The sequence below is a fragment of the Equus caballus genome, chromosome 11 (genome assembly GCF_041296265.1).
Source record: "Equus caballus isolate H_3958 breed thoroughbred chromosome 11, TB-T2T, whole genome shotgun sequence".
Taxonomy (NCBI): Eukaryota; Metazoa; Chordata; class Mammalia; order Perissodactyla; family Equidae; genus Equus; species Equus caballus.
Genome location: NC_091694.1, coordinates 59,692,277 through 59,709,891, shown reverse-complemented (window position 1 = coordinate 59,709,891; position 17,615 = coordinate 59,692,277). Strand labels below are relative to the sequence as shown.

General features: G+C 43.6%; 1 protein-coding gene and 1 long non-coding RNA gene across 6 annotated transcripts in view; one reads left to right on the top strand and one right to left on the bottom strand.

Moving 5' to 3' along the window:
- The window catches only part of PRPSAP2 (phosphoribosyl pyrophosphate synthetase associated protein 2), a 55,149-nt gene extending 47,998 nt beyond the window's left edge, over positions 1-7,151 (top strand). For all 5 annotated transcript variants that reach the window (XM_070228301.1, XM_070228302.1, XM_023653631.2 and 2 more), the window contains 2 exons: positions 2,950-3,096; positions 6,466-7,151. In XM_070228301.1, coding sequence (XP_070084402.1) covers positions 2,950-3,096; positions 6,466-6,624 — 306 coding nt within the window. In that variant the 3' untranslated portion in view covers positions 6,625-7,151. The remainder of the gene's footprint in view (positions 1-2,949; positions 3,097-6,465) is intronic.
- On the bottom strand, positions 2,588-3,038 carry LOC111775746 (uncharacterized). The gene is made up of 2 exons (XR_002811722.2): positions 2,902-3,038; positions 2,588-2,769 (listed from the first exon to the last, which is right to left on the bottom strand). It is a non-coding gene; the product is annotated as an uncharacterized lncRNA (long non-coding RNA).
- Positions 7,152-17,615: the final 10,464 nt, after the last annotated feature.

Sequence of the window (17,615 nt, the reverse complement as noted above, 5' to 3'; positions counted from 1 at the left end):
TCTTCCCCTCAGAGGTTGTCGCTAGCCTGAACGTCATCCTTCATGCCCTTGCTCGTCTTCACAGTCTGCTGTGAGTGAGTGTGTCCCTAAACACTGTATTGTTTGTTTTACATGTTTTTGATGTTTATGTAATGAAGTCTTTGTGTACTTTGTGACTTTGTGTTCAACCCTGTTTTCAGGTTTCTCTGTGTAGTAACGTGCAGTTGTGCGTTGTTCTTTTTCACTGCTGTATGATGTTCCATGTTTAACTATTACACAGCTTATATATATCTGTTCTCCAGGCATTGATCATACAGAGTTTTTTCATTTCCAAATAATACTGCTTGGAACATTCTTGCACCTGTTTTCTGGTACATCCATGCAAGACTTTCTAGGTGCCTGGGAGTGGAGTTGTGGGTCTGAAGGTATGCCTATTTTCAGCTTTACTAGGTGGCGCCAAATTGTTCCCACAGCAGCTGCACTGGTTTTCTAGCCTCCGTGGTGGGAGCCCCACGTTCTCCCCAGTGCTTGTAATTTTGCTTGCACCTTTTTTGAGTTGGAAAATTTCTGATGCCACCCTACAGGGTAATAGCTGTCCATTAATTTGTTCCTTAATTAGCAAGTTCTGTAGTGACAAGATGCTAGGTAGCACTTTATTCCCTTTCTACTGCATCTGCATTTAAAGAAAAAACTTTTTATTTTGAAGTGATTATAGATTTGTAGGAAATAGCCAAAAGAAATTAAAAAGTATGAGGAGGTCTTGTGTGCTCTTTACCTTCCTTCCTCCCTGCTTGACTGTAGTGCAGTTACGCAATCCGGAATTTCACGTCACTACGATCCACGAGCTGCTTCAAACAGCAGCAGTGTGACGGGTGTGTGTGGGTGTGTGCAGTCTTTCTCATGTGTGGCTTTGTGTCGCCACCACTGCAGTCAAGATGCAGAACTAGTGCATCACCAGGAAGCTCCCTCGCTGCCCCTTTGTAGCCACACCGCCCAGTCCCTCACTGTGGCAATCACCAATCTGTCCCGTCTCTGTCATCGTTATTTCAAGAAAGTCATGCAAATGGAAAGTATAGTATGTGACCTTTGAGACTGGCTTTCCACTTAGCGCAGTTCCCTGGAGAGCCCTCTGGCTTGCGCTGTGGCCTCCGCCTCCCCGTTTATTGTGGACACCGCTCCATGTGCTCAGGCGCCGCGGTTTTGTTTGACCTCTCATCTGGTGAAGGACATCTGGGTGTTCCCAGTTTTCTGCTATTAGAAATGAAATTGCTATATGCCCATTTCTGTATGGGTTTTTGTGTGAACAGAGTTTTGATTTTTCTGGGATAAATAACCAAAAGTGCATTTGTTGGATTGCATGGTAATTGCAAGTTTAGTTTTGTAAGAACCTGTCAAACTGTTTTTCAGAGTGGCCGTACCATTTTACCACTAGCACTTTTAAAGTAACATGTATATGTTTTTCTTTGATTATAGTAACGTCAGTATCCATTTGAAAAGAGTCATATATGTTTATAAAATAAATACATGAATATGTATTTAACTCTAGACAATGCTCGATGCCCTCATGGGCTTAAAATGACCTTAGTGGGCTGGGTGTGGTAGGAAGGACTCAGTTTCCCACCTCCTGTGTGTCTCCCTTACTGCTCACTTAGAACACCTTACTTCTGACACCAGATGTGGGGGGAAGCTGGCACACCAAGCAATTCTCTGTGACACCAGCTGGTGTCCTACAATTTAAGCCAATTCTGACACTCTACCTGGAGAGAGCGTCATACCCCACAGGTTACGGGCTCAGTCCCACAAGACCACCCCCACTTCAGGTGCCAATTGCAAGTAGCAGGTCCCCAGGTCCCCACAGCTTCTGTACAATTTGGATACAAGTCAGGGGTTCTCTGACCCCCTCCACGGGCTCCATCAGTTTGCTAGAGCTGCTCACAGAACTCAGGGAGACCCTTTACTTACTATTACCAGTTTCCTATAAAGGACACAGAGGAACAGGCAGGTGAAGAGACACACAGGAGGAGGTCTGGGAGGGTCCCGAGCGCAGGAGCTTCTGTCCCCATGGAGCTGGAGTGCGCCACCCTCCCGGTGTGGCTGTGTTCGCCCACCTGGAAGCTCTCCAAACCCCCTACTATTGGGGTTTCTGGAGGCTTCCTCACACGGGCACGGTCGACCATTAACTGCATTTCCAGCGCTCTCCCCTCTCTGGAGAAGGGGTGGGGGCTGACAGTTCTCAGCTCATCATGGCTTGGTCTTTCTGGGGACCACCCCCATGCAGGAGCCATCCAGGAGTCGCCCCAGAGTCGCCTCGTTAGAACAAAAGATGTTCCTGGTGCTCTTATCACTTAGGAATTTACAAGGGTTAGGAGCTTGGTGCCAGGAGCGGGGGGCAGAGACCAACATATGTATTTTTGTTTTATCTCACACTGGGAATCTGTGTCCATAGATTAGAAACCATTGGACTGGGTATTTTGTTAAAAATAATGTTACTGTTTTCCCGTTATGAATATGTATGTAAAAAGCATATTTCCCATATGTCCAGTAGAGAAAATTTGGAAAATAAGGAAAAGTAGCAAGAAAAGAGGAAAGAACCACCCAGAATCAAAAGCATCTTCCACCAGTTTTACTGCGAATTAGAAGAAAGCATTTGGCGAGCCTCTGTGGAGCGCCTGCACGGTGGGGCACGGTTCTGGACAGCAGGGCTAAGTAGACGCAGACCCCAGGGAGCCCTGGGGTGGAGAGACAGCTGTGGAAGGCAGTGCCGTGCAGGAGGAGCTCCCTGTGAGAGGCCTGGAGGGAATGCAGAGGGAGCACAGTGACGAGCCCGTGTGACCAGCTGTCTGGACACATTAAAATGGAACAGCAAATTTGTCATAGTAGAATTAGTCCGACCCTTTCTTTTTCCTAGTCATTTAAACCCACCTTTGTGAAGGTGTTCATGTACCTTTTGCTCCATCTGTAATTTGACAGGATGACATTATCGATGATGTTGACAGCTTTCTGGCTGCGGCAGAGACCCTGAAGGAAAGAGGTGCATATAAGATCTTCGTGATGGCGACTCATGGCTTGTTGTCTTCAGATGCTCCCCGACTGATCGAAGAATCTGCCATAGACGAGGTACCGGAGCCAGGCCCAGTGCGGGCCGCCGCTCTGCCGCTCGGGCACCGCCTCATCTGCAGTTACAAAGGATAGGTAGAAGGATGAGCTATTTTGCACTGAACAATGGTTTGCAAACATGGGTTATGTTTGTGTTTCATTCACTATAAGCCTCTGTCTCTATAAGCCCCTGGTAATAGTAGCTTTAGTAACTCTGATAAACGGAGCACACTGTCTACGCCGGCACTGCCCAGTGCTCCATCACAGCCCACGGGGTCCGCGTCAGCGCTCCTTCTAGAGAGATGAGAGATCGGGCATCAGGAAAGTTGAGTGACTTCTTAAGATCAGACAGCTCCTGGGCTCAGTGTTTGGGTTCAGACCTTAGTTTGCTTGACGCCAAAGCCCAGCCTTCTCCCTGGTACAGACGCCCCTGGAATGAAACTGGCAGAGGAAGGTAAACAGGGCAGTTTCCTAAGGTGCGGCTGAGCGAGGCTGTCCAGCGTTACTCACCGTGCTTTTCCAGCCCCACACTCCGGAGCTCAGCTGGGAGGTTTGACTGTATAAATCACATTTTTATTATCTCTTAAAAAACAGAAGTGCTGTCCTCTGCATATTCCTGGGTATTGAATCTTGAATTAGTCCAACTCCTTTTACTTCTGCAAGTCCTGGGTTTTTACTTTTCAATGGTAGACATCCCTAAGCCGGGCCCTGTGTTTATCAGCTTTGATGGGTTCCAGATGCCTTAGCGCAGACGGAAGGCTGGACCTGCATGCTCACGTCAGCGCAGCCTCCTCGCTGAGTTGGTCAAAACGTACTGAGAAGCAGGAATGATGTTAAAAGCGTTCAAGGAGGCGAAATCAGCCATACAGAACACATATACTAAGTAAAGCCAGAAGACTTCAGGCCCAGCGCGGCTCTCGGGTCTGGCCATGTGGCACTAGGCGGGCTTCTTACGGGTGCTGTGTGGGTGGATCAGCATGAGCAAACCAGAGGAAGGTGGACGGCGCTGCTGGAGCCAGGCCCCCGAGAGCAGAGTGGGTTCGGACGGGGGGCGCGGAACCAGCAGGGCCTGCGCGGTCTGGCAGCAGAGCTCTTCCCTGGGGAGGCTGCCGCATCGGTGCTTTGCCCCCCTGGGAGCCCTGTCACTGATACTCTTCGTGGGGAGCCGGGTCAGTAACTAAGATCTAAACAGGGGTCCTGTGTTCACTCTGGTTAGGAAGCTAAGGATTTCCCTAGGAACTTACAGGCAAGTGGGTCGCCCAACAGATGATAAAGGTACGATCGATGCACGAGTCCTGGCAGAGTCCACGTGTGAGGAGCTGGCGGGGGAGAAGTGGAGAGGCCGGTTCCCCGTCAGAGCAGGGGCCAGTCCAGAGCGCTTGGGGTTGGGAAATCCAGGGTTGGAGTGTTTTCCTTGGTTCCTTTTGAAGCTAAAGCTAGTAGAGTGAAATGTCCGGAACAGGCGCCATAGAGACAAGAATTCTTGGTCCCCGGGGCTTTGGGGCTTTGGGGCATGAGGCATAAGGAGCCACAGCTGGTGGGTGTGGGGTTTCTTTTCGGGAAGATATTGGACACAACTCTGATGTTGTAAAAACCACCGAATTGTACACTTGAGGAGAGTTATGTAGTATGTGAATTGTATGTCAGTAAAGCTGTTATTTTTAAAAAGTGGTTAGAATAAATTCCGAAAAGTCATTCCTCAGTGAGAGCGGTTTTTTAGTGAGGAAAACTGACCCGGAGGGCCGCAGTGACGCCCCCAGTGATGCCCCCAGGGGGCGCTGTGCACGGAGCGCTGCGGCCTGCCTGTCGGCCCTCGCACTGACTGCGCTGACGCGGAAAGCCTGTGTGATGCCAGCGGGAAGGTGCTCTTCCTCTGGGAACTGTCCTCTGCGGGTCATGAGACCTGTGTGCCCTTCATGTCTCCATTTGCTGTAGTGTTACCAGGAAGATCGAATACGGACGGGGAGTCCCAGTAATCACCTGAGGCTGGGTGTTCGCATCCCTGGTGCTGGTTCTGATGATTCCTCATCGTCTCTCTCAGCATCTCATTGTGTGTGCCTCTTTATTATCAGCTGTCTTGAGGCTTATTTTGGAAATAGGGGGTATATATTATAAATAAGAATAAAAAATTACTCCCATTCCTCGTTTTTTTAAGAAGGCTGAGAATTTTTATTTTTTCCCATTTGTAACTGTTGAAAAGTGCTTCTCCTTTTTTAATTTTTATCAAATAACTTTTTAAAGTAACAGCTTTGTTGAGATATAATTCACATACTATACAATTCACCCATTTAAAATACATAGTTCAGTGGTTTCTAGTATATTCACAGAGCTGTGCAGCCATTACCACAATCACTCTTATTGCATTTTCATCACCCCAAAAAAAACCTCATGCCCCTTAGCAGTCATGCCTGTTCCCTCTCAATCCACGCAGCCCCCAGCCCCACCATCCGCCTCTGTCTCTGCAGATTTACCCAATCTGGGCATCTCACGTCAGTGGGATCAGACAGCAGCGGTCTTTCAGGTCTGGCCTCTTTCACTTAGCATAAGGTTTTCAGTGTTCCTCCATCTTATGGCACGTCTCAGTACTTCACTCCTTTTCTTTTTTAAAGATTGGCACCTGAGCTAACATCTGTTACCAATCTTCTTTTTTTTCCTTCTCCCCAAAGCCCCCAGTACATAGCTGCACATTTTTATTTGTGCATCCTTCTAGTTGTGGCATGTGGCACGCTGCCTCAGCATGGCTTGATGAGTGGTGCCGTGTCCGTGCCCAGGATCCGAACCAGTGAAACCCTGGGCCACCAAAGTGCAGGGCGCCAACTTGACCACTCAGCCATGGGGCAGGCCCACTTCATTCCTTTTATTCTGAATGTGTCATTGTATGGATATGGCGCGTTTCGTCTCTCTATTCCTAAGTTGATGGAGGTCTGGATTGTTCTGCGTTGTGACTGTTGTGATGGTGCTGTTATGAACATTCGTGCATCAGCTTTGGTCTGGACATATGTGTTCAGTTCTCTGGGGTGTGATCCTAGGAGTAGAATTACTGGGTCTTATGGTAACTCTATGTTTAAACTTTTGAGAAACCTCCAGACTGTTTTGCAAAGCAGGCGAACCATTTTACATCCCCACCTGCAGTGTACGAGGGCCCGCTTTCTCCTCATCCTTGCCAACACTTACTGTTCCCTGTCTTTTTGCCTGTAGCTGTGCTAATGGGTGTAGGGTTATCCAGTTTTAACCTGAGAAACACGGCAAGCGTTCATGTTGACTGAGAACATTGTTGCACGTGCGGTACACCCCTGCCCTCAGAGATTTGAGAGTATATCAGATTTTCAAATCAAGCCAGGAAGCTCCGTGGTTTTATGATGCTTTTGGTTTTTTTCTCTTGGTTTGCAGGTGGTGGTTACCAATACAATTCCACATGAAATCCAGAAGCTGCAGTGCCCCAAAATTAAAACCGTGGATATCAGCATGATCCTCTCGGAAGCCATCCGTCGGATTCACAACGGGGAGTCCATGTCCTACCTCTTCAGGAACATCGGCCTAGACGACTGAGCAGCTGCCCTTTCGGAAAACTCCCGAGGGCCAAACTGGAAACGGAAGAATGAGGAATGAGTGCGGGGCGGGGTCCTGCCTGAGCAGGTCTGTTTACAGGGGCTGCGTGTGTTCTGTTCCTTTTTTCTTGTTAATTCCTATGGAGATAGACCAACTTTTTCTGTCGGTTTGGGTGTTTATGAGTTTTTTGGGCAATTTTTATAAAAGAAAAATTATATTCTCCTCTTAAAATAAGTTAAGACCTGGTTGTTTTTAGTTTAACTATTTAAAATGTAACTTAGAATAAGATTTTTAAGCTCACAAACAGCCTTTTTCCAAAGTTGCTGGAGCCCAAGTGCTTAAAAAATTAATAGACTCCAACAGTCTATATGAAAGCTGCCGTGGAACAGCGAGAGTCTCCCGGGGGATCCAGTCAGGGACGTTTAGAAAAGCTTTTCTAGACGAGCATGTGGAGTACGTGACCATTATTTATTTTCTGTAACAGAAGAAGGAATAAAAACTTACTGTGCTGGTGTGCTTTTTCTGAACTTGTGTTTGGGCATTTGTTTTGTAACTAAAGTAAAGTGAAAGCTGAATATGCGTGCTGTGGATATTGAAATGTTCATCAGCTTGTTTTCTCTTCTGCCGCTTGTCGGGAGGGTGCGATACCCTCTTCAGGATGTGATGGTCCCTGTTCTGTTTGTCCAGTTCTCTGCACCTTCCTGATGTGTCATTTGACTGACATGGAGAGGCCTTGAGTCCCAGGCCGTGGGCCGCCAGGGGCAGGTCAGTGAGCTGGTGCGAGCTGCCGTCTGCATCTGGGCACGGTTTTATTCTGCTCCCTGTTCAACAGCTCAGCCATTCCTGAAACAAAGGCACCACTGCATGCTCTGGGGGAGGAGATGCTGGAGGGGCGTCACAAAGGTCAAGTGATGTCACCCTTGTCGATGTCAGGCATCTAAGTATAGTCTTAGAGTTTAGAGTTCAGAACTCCAAACTTGCACCTTAGACTTTATGACTGTGGAACAGTGGGGTCCCGTGAGTTATGCCAGCGTGTCCTTCCACTCAGGTCACGTGGTGGCAGTCCCATCCAATTCATGGAGGATAAAATGAAGACTTTCTCAGAAAGAAAAAGATAACCTTTTCTTCCAAAAACCTTAAACTTTCACTTTTTGCCTGTGTATATAAGAATCTGGAATAAAATAGCTGTTGACTTAGCACAAAATTAAGATCAATCACCTGCTGTTTGCCGTGTCAGGGTTTGTTGGCTCCCCCCAGAGAGCAGCTCGGGAGCTGTGCCTGGTGCAGCTGGGTCCCTGTGTGTGCAGAAGCACTGAGGGCCCCACTCCAGTGGCTGCCCCTGGTGCTAGTGGCCTCCTGGATGTCCCCTCTGCACTCCTTGCACCGGCAGTGCCCAGCCCCCTGCCAGACCCCGCCTCGTTTTACTAATGAGGGGACCGAGTTTGGGAGAAAAGTGCCCCCGACCAGGTTTTCTAATCCCATTAATGACAGCTCTGTCCTCTTGGAAACGTGTCCTTGCTTATTGCAAACCTGTTCCTAGAGATGGGAATGTACGGTCTTCCTCAACGGGCTTAGGAAATACTGCGCTGACAGCTGCCTTGGCCAGTCCCGCTCTGGTCAGCTGCAGGTTGCCATCCTCTGACGGTCGCCACGTTTAGAAGAAGAGCCTGGGGGACAGGTGTCACCTGAGGGGAGCCGGTCTTTGCCCCTGGGGACTTGCACATTAATGCTCCGAAATGGGCTGAAGAAACATCTGAGCGAGGCTCACATCTCAGGACTCTGCTGTGTGTGAGTTTTTCCCCATCTTTTGCCCCTTTTGATACTATCTTATCACAGCTCATTCAGGAGAAAGTTTCCTCTTGGTGGCTGTGTTCACTGAAGTTTGCCTGCGTGGTTTTTCTTAATGTGTCATCCTTCATGAAGAAAAGCCAAATTTACAGAAGAGCAGTAAGTGAAAAAAAAGTGTAACAGGAGTGTTTTCCTCTGGCTGATGAACGTATGGCAAAGCTAGGACTCTTCAGACCCACAGAGGCCTGTGGTCACTGCGCTAGCTGGACGGAGGTGACGATGGACACCTGGGAGAATCCACCAGCTGCTGGGGGTTGAGACCCAGGCACCCTCTGGTCACAAATCTTAGCAGAGAGTTGAGGGGCATGGAGAAGGGGCAGCTATATGAGGATCAGGAAGGAGAGGAGGCAGAGAATAAGGAGAAGGAATAGCACAAGTGAAGGCTCTGAGGTGTGGCGATGCCGGTGTGTGGGCTGTCACATCGTAGCCTGATGTGGCTGGAGCAGGAGGAGGGAAGGCAGAGGTGGGGCTCAGGATAGAGATCCTTGAGGGGCAATTGGAGGAGGTTGGGCTCTGCCATGTGGCAAGGAGCACGGTGGGGTTCTGAGGGCCAAAGAGCACAGAAACGGAGGTCTCCCTTCCACCCAAGACCCTCACCACCCACTTCCTCTTCCAGAGAAAACCATGGTTACGAGATTTTTGTGTATTGTAGGCTTTTCCTCAGCCAGAGAAGTCTTGTTGACCTTCCAAACTACTGTTTCCACTAAGCCAAAAATATAAGGAGTTGAACCTAGAAATTCTGTAACAGAAAAAAGGCTAATAGTTAACAGTTTTGGTTATTGTGACGTTATCACTCCGGACAGACAAATATGGGTTGGAACAGTGCTCTCAGGGCATCAAGAACACAGGATGATAGTACAAGGAGCATGAATGAATGCAAGCATAAACAAACACCAGTTCAGCCCTTGCTGTGTGCCAGAATGCTGTTAATTTGGTTCTCATAATTTCTGTGTTACCTTCAAGGCTCCACCTTGAAGTGATGACTAAACAAGGTGACCCTTCAAGCTAGGATTCAGAATGCAGCTTCCTTCTTCCCAGTTTAGTGCTCTTTCCAATCATTTCCTGCATGTTCTGACTAAAGGCTCCCCCTCTGTGACCTGGGGGGTATGGCAGAGCCGGGAGCATGTCTAGCATTCTGTCAAGGCCTTGGCTTGGCCCATTTGTGAGCCTTGATCTGAATCTGAACACTGTTGAGTGACCAGCCTGCCTGCCTAGTCTGTGGGTGGTAACATTTGTGCCTGACAGTTTCAGGTTGGCTGACTCCTGTGAAAACAACATTAGTTGTTCTAGAAGGAGAAGAGAGAGAGACAGAATCTGAATAAATAAAGGCTGAAAACTTCACAAATTTGATGAAAGACATGAATATAAATATCCAAGAAGCTCAGTGAACTTGAAGGAAGATGAACTCAAGGAGACCCACACCAAGACACATTATGATCAAACTGTCAAAAGCTAGACAAAGAATCTTGAAAGCTGTCAGAGAAAAGTGACTTGTCACATATGAGGGATCCTCAGTAAGATTATCAGTAGATTTCTCATCAGAAACTTTGAGGCCAGAAGGCAGTGGGCTGAGACAAAGTGGTAAAAGAAAAAAATGTCAACCAGGAATCCTATATCTGGCAACACTGTCCTTCAAAGGTCGGGGAGAAATTAAGACATTCCCATATAAACAAAAGCTGAGGGAGTTCATTCCCACTAGCCCTACCCTAGAAGAAATGCTTGGGGTGGTTTTGCAGGATGAAATGAAGGGATACTAGATAATAACTCAAAGCTGTCTGAAGAAATAAAGATCTCAATAAAGGTACATACATTGGTAATTATAAAAGCTATTATTACCATAACAATGCGTTCTAACACCACTTTTTGTTTTCTACATGATTTAAGAGACTAATATATTTTAAGAAACAGTTATTAATCTAAAAGCTAGTATTATTGTAACATTGGTTTGTAACTCCACATTTTTGTTCTCTGCATAATTTAAGAGCCTAATGGATTTAAAAGAATTAGTAGTTTATGTTTTTGGGAACACAATGTATAAATATTTAATTTTGTGATATCAACAGCTGAAAGGGGTGGAGACAGTGCTGTTAAAGAAGCAGAATTTCTGTATGTCATGGAAGTTAAGCTGGCATAAATTCAAATTAGAGTGTTATAGCCTTAGGATGATAAATATAAGCCCAGTGGTAACTACAAAGAAAAATAGCTATAGAATATATACCAAAGGAAGTAGGAAATGAATTGAAAGGTTTCACTATGAAAAATCAATTAAGCACAAAAGAAGATAGTAATCCAGGAAATGAGGACAAAAAAGCTATAAGGCATATAGAAAACAACAAAATGACAGAAGTCCTTCCTTATCAATAATTACTTTAAATGTAAACGAATTCAACTTTCCAATTACAAGACAAAGATGGGCAGAATGGATTTTTTAAAAAACACAGTTCAACTATACACCATCTGCAGAAGACTCACTTTAGATCCAAAGACACAAATAGATTGACAATGAAAAGATGGAAGAAGATATTCCATGCAAGTAGTAACCAAAAGAGAGCAGGGTGTCTAAAGTACTATCAGGCAAAATAGACTTTAAGACAAAAATTGCAGGTCGGCCCTGGTGGCCTACTAGTTAGCTCAGCACGCTCCCCTTCAGTGGCCTGGGTTCAGTTCCCGGGTGCAGACCTACACTGCTCTGTTAGTGGCCATGCTGTACTGGCGGCCTACATACTAAAAAGTAGAGGAAGATTGGCATAGATGTTAGCTCAGGGCAAGTCTTCCTCACCAAAAAAAAAAAAAAACAACCCAGAAATTGCTATAAGAGACAGTGAAGAACATTATGTGTTAAAAAGTTCAATACAACAAGAAGACATAACAATTATGAACATTTACATGTCTAGTAATAGACCATTAAAATATATGAAATAAAACCAGACAGAATTAAAGGGAGAAATAGTTCTACCATAACAATTGGAAACTTCAACACCCTACTTGTGGAAATTAACCAACACAATCTTAACCAATTAATCAAAGAAAACATCACACGGGAAATAGGACAATACTTAGAGATGAATAAAAAATGAAAACACAACATAACAAAACTTATGGGACGCAGTGAAACCAGTGCTAATGGGGAATTTATAGCTATAAACTCTTACAAGGAAAAAAAAAAATCTCAACTCAATCACCTAACTTTACAGCCTAAAGAACTAGAAAAAGAAGAACAAAATAACCCCAAAGCTAGCAGAAGAAAGGAAATAATGATTAGAGCAGAAATAGAGAAAAACAATAGAGAAAATCAATGAAGCCAAAAGTTGGTTCTTGAAAAGATCAACAAAATTGACAAAACTTTAGCTAATGGACTAAGGGAAAAAGAGAGAAGACTCAAATTACAAAACTCATAAAAGAAAGTGGGGACATTACTACTGATTCTAAGTAAATAAAAAGAATTATAAGAGAGTACTATGAATAATTGTATGCCAACAAATTGGGTAACCTAGATGAAAGGGACAAATTCCTAGAAACACAAAACCTACCACGAGTAAATCATGAAGAAATAGAAAATGTGAGCTGACCTATAACTAGTAAGGAGGTTTAATCAATAATCAAAAATCTCCTGACAAAGAAAAGCCCAGGACCTGATGGCTCACTGGTGAATTGGACATGATTAGCTTCACTGGCAAATTCTACCAAACATTTAAAGAAGAACTAACACCACTCCTTCTCAAATTTCTCAAAAAAAAGGAAGAGGAAGGAGCACTCCAAACTCATTCTGTGAGGCCAGTTATTACCCTGATACCAAAGCCGGACAAAGACACTATAAGAAAAGAAAACTACAGATCAATATCCCTTGTGAATATTGATGCAAAAATCATCAACAAAACACTAGAAAACCGAATTCAGTAGCATATTAAAAGGATTATACACTATAATCAAGTGAGATTTATGCCAGGAATGCAAGACGGTTCACCATGATGAGTGAAAAACTGACCAATGTAGTACATCCTATCAACAGAATGAAAGAAAAACCACATTATCATCTCAATTGATGCAGAAAAAGTGTTAGACAAATGCAAAGCCCTTTCATAATAAAAACACTCAGAAAACTAGGAATAGAAGGAAACTAGCTGAACATAATAAAACCATTTATGAAACATCATACTCAATGTGAACAGTGAACATCATACTCAATGGTGCAAGACTGAAAGCTTTTCCTCTAAGATTAGGGATGAGGCCAGAATGTCCACTTTCACCACTTCTATTCAACATAGTACTGGAATGAATCACCTTACCAAATCAGTAAGGAGATTGAAACAGGAATCAAAAACCTCCCAAAAAATAAAAGTCCAGGACCAGACAGCTTCCCTGACGAATTCTACCAAACATCCAATGAAGACTTAATATCTATCCTTCTCAAACTCTTCCAAAAAACTGAAGAGGAGGGGAGGCTTCCTAACTTGTTCTACAAGGCCACCATCACCCTGATGCAAAACCAGATAAGGATAAGACAGAAAAAGAAAATTACAAGCCAATATCATTGATTAACATCAATGCAAAATTCCTCAACTAAATACTAGCATATCAAATACAACATACATTAAAAACATCATACACTGTGATCAGGCAAGATTTATAACAGGGACCACATATGGTTCAACATCTACAAATCTATCATCATGATACACCACATTAACAAAGTGAAGAATAAAAACCACATGATCTTCTCAATAGATGCAGAGAAAGCATTTGACAAGATACAACATCCACTTATGATAAAAATTCTGCATAAAATGGGTGTGGAAGGAAAGTACCTTAACATAATAAAGGCCATATATGACAAACCCACAGCTAATATCATACTCAACGGAGAAAAACTGAAAGCTATCCCTCTAAGAACAACAATCAGACAAGGATGCCCACTTTCACCACTCATTTAGCATAGTATCGGAAGTCCTAGCCAGAGCAATCAGGCAGGAAAAAGAAATAAAAGGGATCCAAATTGGAAAAGAAGAAGTGAAACTGTCACTATTTGCAGATGACATGACTCTATATATGGAAAACCCTAGAGAATCCACAAAAAAACTTTTGGAATAATAAATAAATATGATGCAAGATAAAAAATCAACATACAGAAGTCAGTTTCATTTCTATACACTAACAATGAAGTAGCAGAAAGAGAAGTTAAGAATACAATCCCATTTACAATTGCAACAAAATGAATAAAATACCTAGGAATAAATTTAACCAAAAAGATGTACCCTGAAAACTTAAAATATTGTTGAAAGACATTGAAGAAGACACAAAGAAATGGAAAGATATTCTGTGCTCTTAGATTGGAAGAATTAACATAGTTAAAATGTCCATACTTCCTAAAGCAATCTACAGATTCAATGCAATCTCTATCAAAGTTCCAATGACATTTTTTCACAAAAATAGAACAAAGAATCCCAAAATTTATACGGAACAAAAAAGGCCCTGAATAGCCAAAGGAATCCTGAGAAAAAGGAACAAAGCTGGAGGTATCACACTCCCCGATTTCAAAATATACTACAAAAGCATAGTAACCAAAACAGCATAGTACTGGGATAAAAAACAGACACACAGATCAATGGAACAGAATCAAGAGCCCAGAAATAAACCCACACATCTATGGACAGCTAGTTTTTGATAAGGGAGCCAAGAACATACAATGCAGAAAGGAAAGTCTCTTCAATAATGATGTTGGGAAAACTGGACAGCCACAGGCAAAAGAATGAAAGTAGACCATTATCTTACACCATACACAAAAATTAACTCAAAATGAATTAAAGACTTGAATGTAAGACCTGAAACCATAAAACTTTTGGAAGCACACATAGGCAGTATGCTCTTCAACATCAGTCTTTCAAGTACCATGTCTGACCAGACAGGCAAAACAACAGAAAAATAAATGGGACTACATCAATCTAAAAACTTCTGCACAGCAAAGGAAAGCATCAACAAAACAAAGTGACAACCTAACAATTGGAAGAAGATATTTGCAAACTGTATATCTGATCAGGTGTTGATATCCACAATATATAAAGAACTCATACATCTCAACAGCAATAAAACTAACCACTCTATTAAAAAATAGGCAAAAGGGGAGAGTGACGTCAGCATCATGGCAGAGGGAGCTTTTCCCTTAGTCTCTCCCCCATAAAATACAGCAAAAAGGACATTCATAAACCAACAGAGGACATTCACACAACACAATAGATGTCTGAGAGATCCACACAGCCATACGTCTGAAGGTGGGGGTGCTGGACCCCCCAGAAGGCAGTAGAAGGAGGTAAGGGGATCTCCTCTCCCTCCCTAAGTGGCAGTGATCTAGGGCGCGGGACCTCACATGGCGGCCGGCACTCAACTCTGAGAGTAGAAGTAGGAAAGGCAGCCCTCTGCAGGAATGCTTGCACTCTTGGTGTTGCCTCCTAGCCTGTGGGTATGCTCCTCATGCTCCACACTGAGGTGGCTAAGCAATCGCAGGGACATCCAAGACAAGTTGAGCAGCCCAGGTGGGCAGACAGGGAATGCAGAGTGGGAGTGCATGGGATTGCACACATGAAAGAAAGCACCCCTCTCCACCCTCCCGCCTGGTGCACCAGTTTGGCCAGTTGGCCAGAGCAGGGGATCCCTGCCCAAGAATCTGTGCCTATGTGCATGAAGCAGCAGTGGCTAGAGGGCAAACGCAGACAGGCCCTATCAGCACAACTTTCAATGGACAGGCACAGATGCCAGGGGTCACAGCAGGCTCAGAAAACACAACTCCTGCCCACCCCCCATCTTGGCAGGTGGAATCTGCGACAAGATTCTACCACTATGTGACAGCAAAAGTCCACCCCTTTACTACATGAAAGTATGCTACATACTTCATATAGCATGAAGAGGTATATTAATGCTCCAGACCAGAAGGAAAATGACAAGGACCCAGAAATCAATTCTGAAGTGACAGAAATTTGCAATCTAAATGACAGAGAATTCTAAATAGTTATCTTAAAAAACTCAGTGAGTTACAAGAAAACTCAGAAAGACAGTTCAGTGATCTCAGGAATAAAATTATTGAACAGAGGGAATTCTTCATAAAAGAGATTGAAACTATAAGAAAACACCAATCAGAAATGTTGGAGATGAAAAACACAATGAATGAAATAAAGAAAAATCGGGACTCCTTAAAAAACAGAGCTGATATTATGGAAGACATGATTGATAATTTAGAGGACAGAAATGTAGACATGCTGCAGATGGAGGAGAGAGAATTAAGATTAAAAAGAAATGAAGAGGGGGCTGGCCCCGTGGCCGAGTGGTTAAGTTCACGCGCTCCGCTGCAGGCGGCCCAGTGTTTCATTGGTTCGAATCCTGGGCGCGGACATGGCACTGCTCATCAAACCACACTGAGGCAGCGTCCCACATGCCACAACTAGAAGACCCACAACGAAGAATATACAACTATGTACCTGGGGGCTTTGGGGAGAAAAAGGAAAAAAATAAAATCTTTAAAAAACAAAAAAAGAAATGAAGAAATCCTCCAAGAAATATCCAGCTCAATTAGGAACATAATAATACAACATTAGGAACATAATTCCAGAGGTGGAATAGAGGGAGAAAGGAACAGAGAGCTTCTTGAAAGAAATAATACCTGAAAACTTCCCAAGCCTGAGGATGGAGCTGGAATTACAAGTATATGAAGCTAACAGAACTCCTAATTACATCAGTGCAAAGAGACCTTCTCCAAGGCATATATTGGTAAAACTGGCAAAAGTCAGTGACACAGGAAAAATATTAAGGGCAGCAGGGCAGAAGAAAATAACCTACAAAGGAATGCCAATCAGGCTTTTAGTGGACTTCTCAGCAGAAACCTTATAGACTGGGAGAGACTGACATGATATATTCAAAATACTGAAAGACAAAAACTTTCAGCCAAGAATACTCTACCCAGTGAAACTATCCGTCAGATACCATGGAGAAATAAAACCTTTCCCAGATAAACAAAAGCTGAGGGAGTTCATCACCACCATCCCGCACCAGAAACACACAAGAAATTATCAAGAAGGCCCTCACACCTGAGGAAAAATAAAAGGGTTTCAAAAGCCTTGAGCAAGGAGATAAATAGACAAAATCAGAAAATTTCAGCTATTAGAACAGGCTAGCAAACAATTAAAACATTAAAGATAAAGGGAAGGAAAACATCAAAAATAACTATAATCAATTCATTTTAATCAGAAGCTCACAACAAAATGGAATAAGTTGTGACAACAATAACTTAGATGGGGAAGAGGAAGGGGACAGAACCTTCTTAGACTAAGGAAATAAGAGGCTATCAGCGGGGCCGATCCCGTGGCCAAGTGGTTAAGTTCACGTGCTCCACTTCAACAGCCTGGGGTTTCACCGGTTCAGATCCTGGGCATGGACATGGCACCGCTCATCAAGCCACGCTGAGGCAGCATCCTGCATACCACAACTAGAAGCACCTACAACTAAAATACAACTATGTCCCAGGGGTCTTTGGGGAGAAAAAGGAAAAATAAAATCTTAGAAAAAAAGAGGCTATCAGAAAATGGACTATTTAATCTATGAGATCTTTTATACAAACCTTACAGTAACCACTAAACAAAAAATCAGAACAGAAACACAAATGATAAATAATGAGAAAACCATCATAATCACCAAACTGAATTGGCAGTTGGAAATACATGGGACAAGAAACAAGGGAAATACAGAACAACTGGAAAACAAGTGATAAAGTGACAGTAGTAAGTCCTTGTATATCAATAATCACTCTAAATGTAAATGGATTGTCCCATCAAAACACAAAGATTGACAAGACGAATTAAAAACAAGACACAAAAGTATGCTGCCTCAAGGAAGCACATCTCAGCTCTAAAGACAAACACAGGCTCAGAGTGAAAGGATGGAAGACAATACTCCAGGCTAGTGGCAAACAAAAGAAAGCAAATGTTGCCATACTTATATCATACTTATATCAGACAAAGTAGAATTCAAGATAAAAAAGGCAATGAGAGACATAGAGGGGCAGTATATAATGATAAAAGGGACACTCCACAAAGAGGACATAACACTTATAAATATATATGCACCTAACACAGGAGCACCAAAGTACATAAAGCAACTAT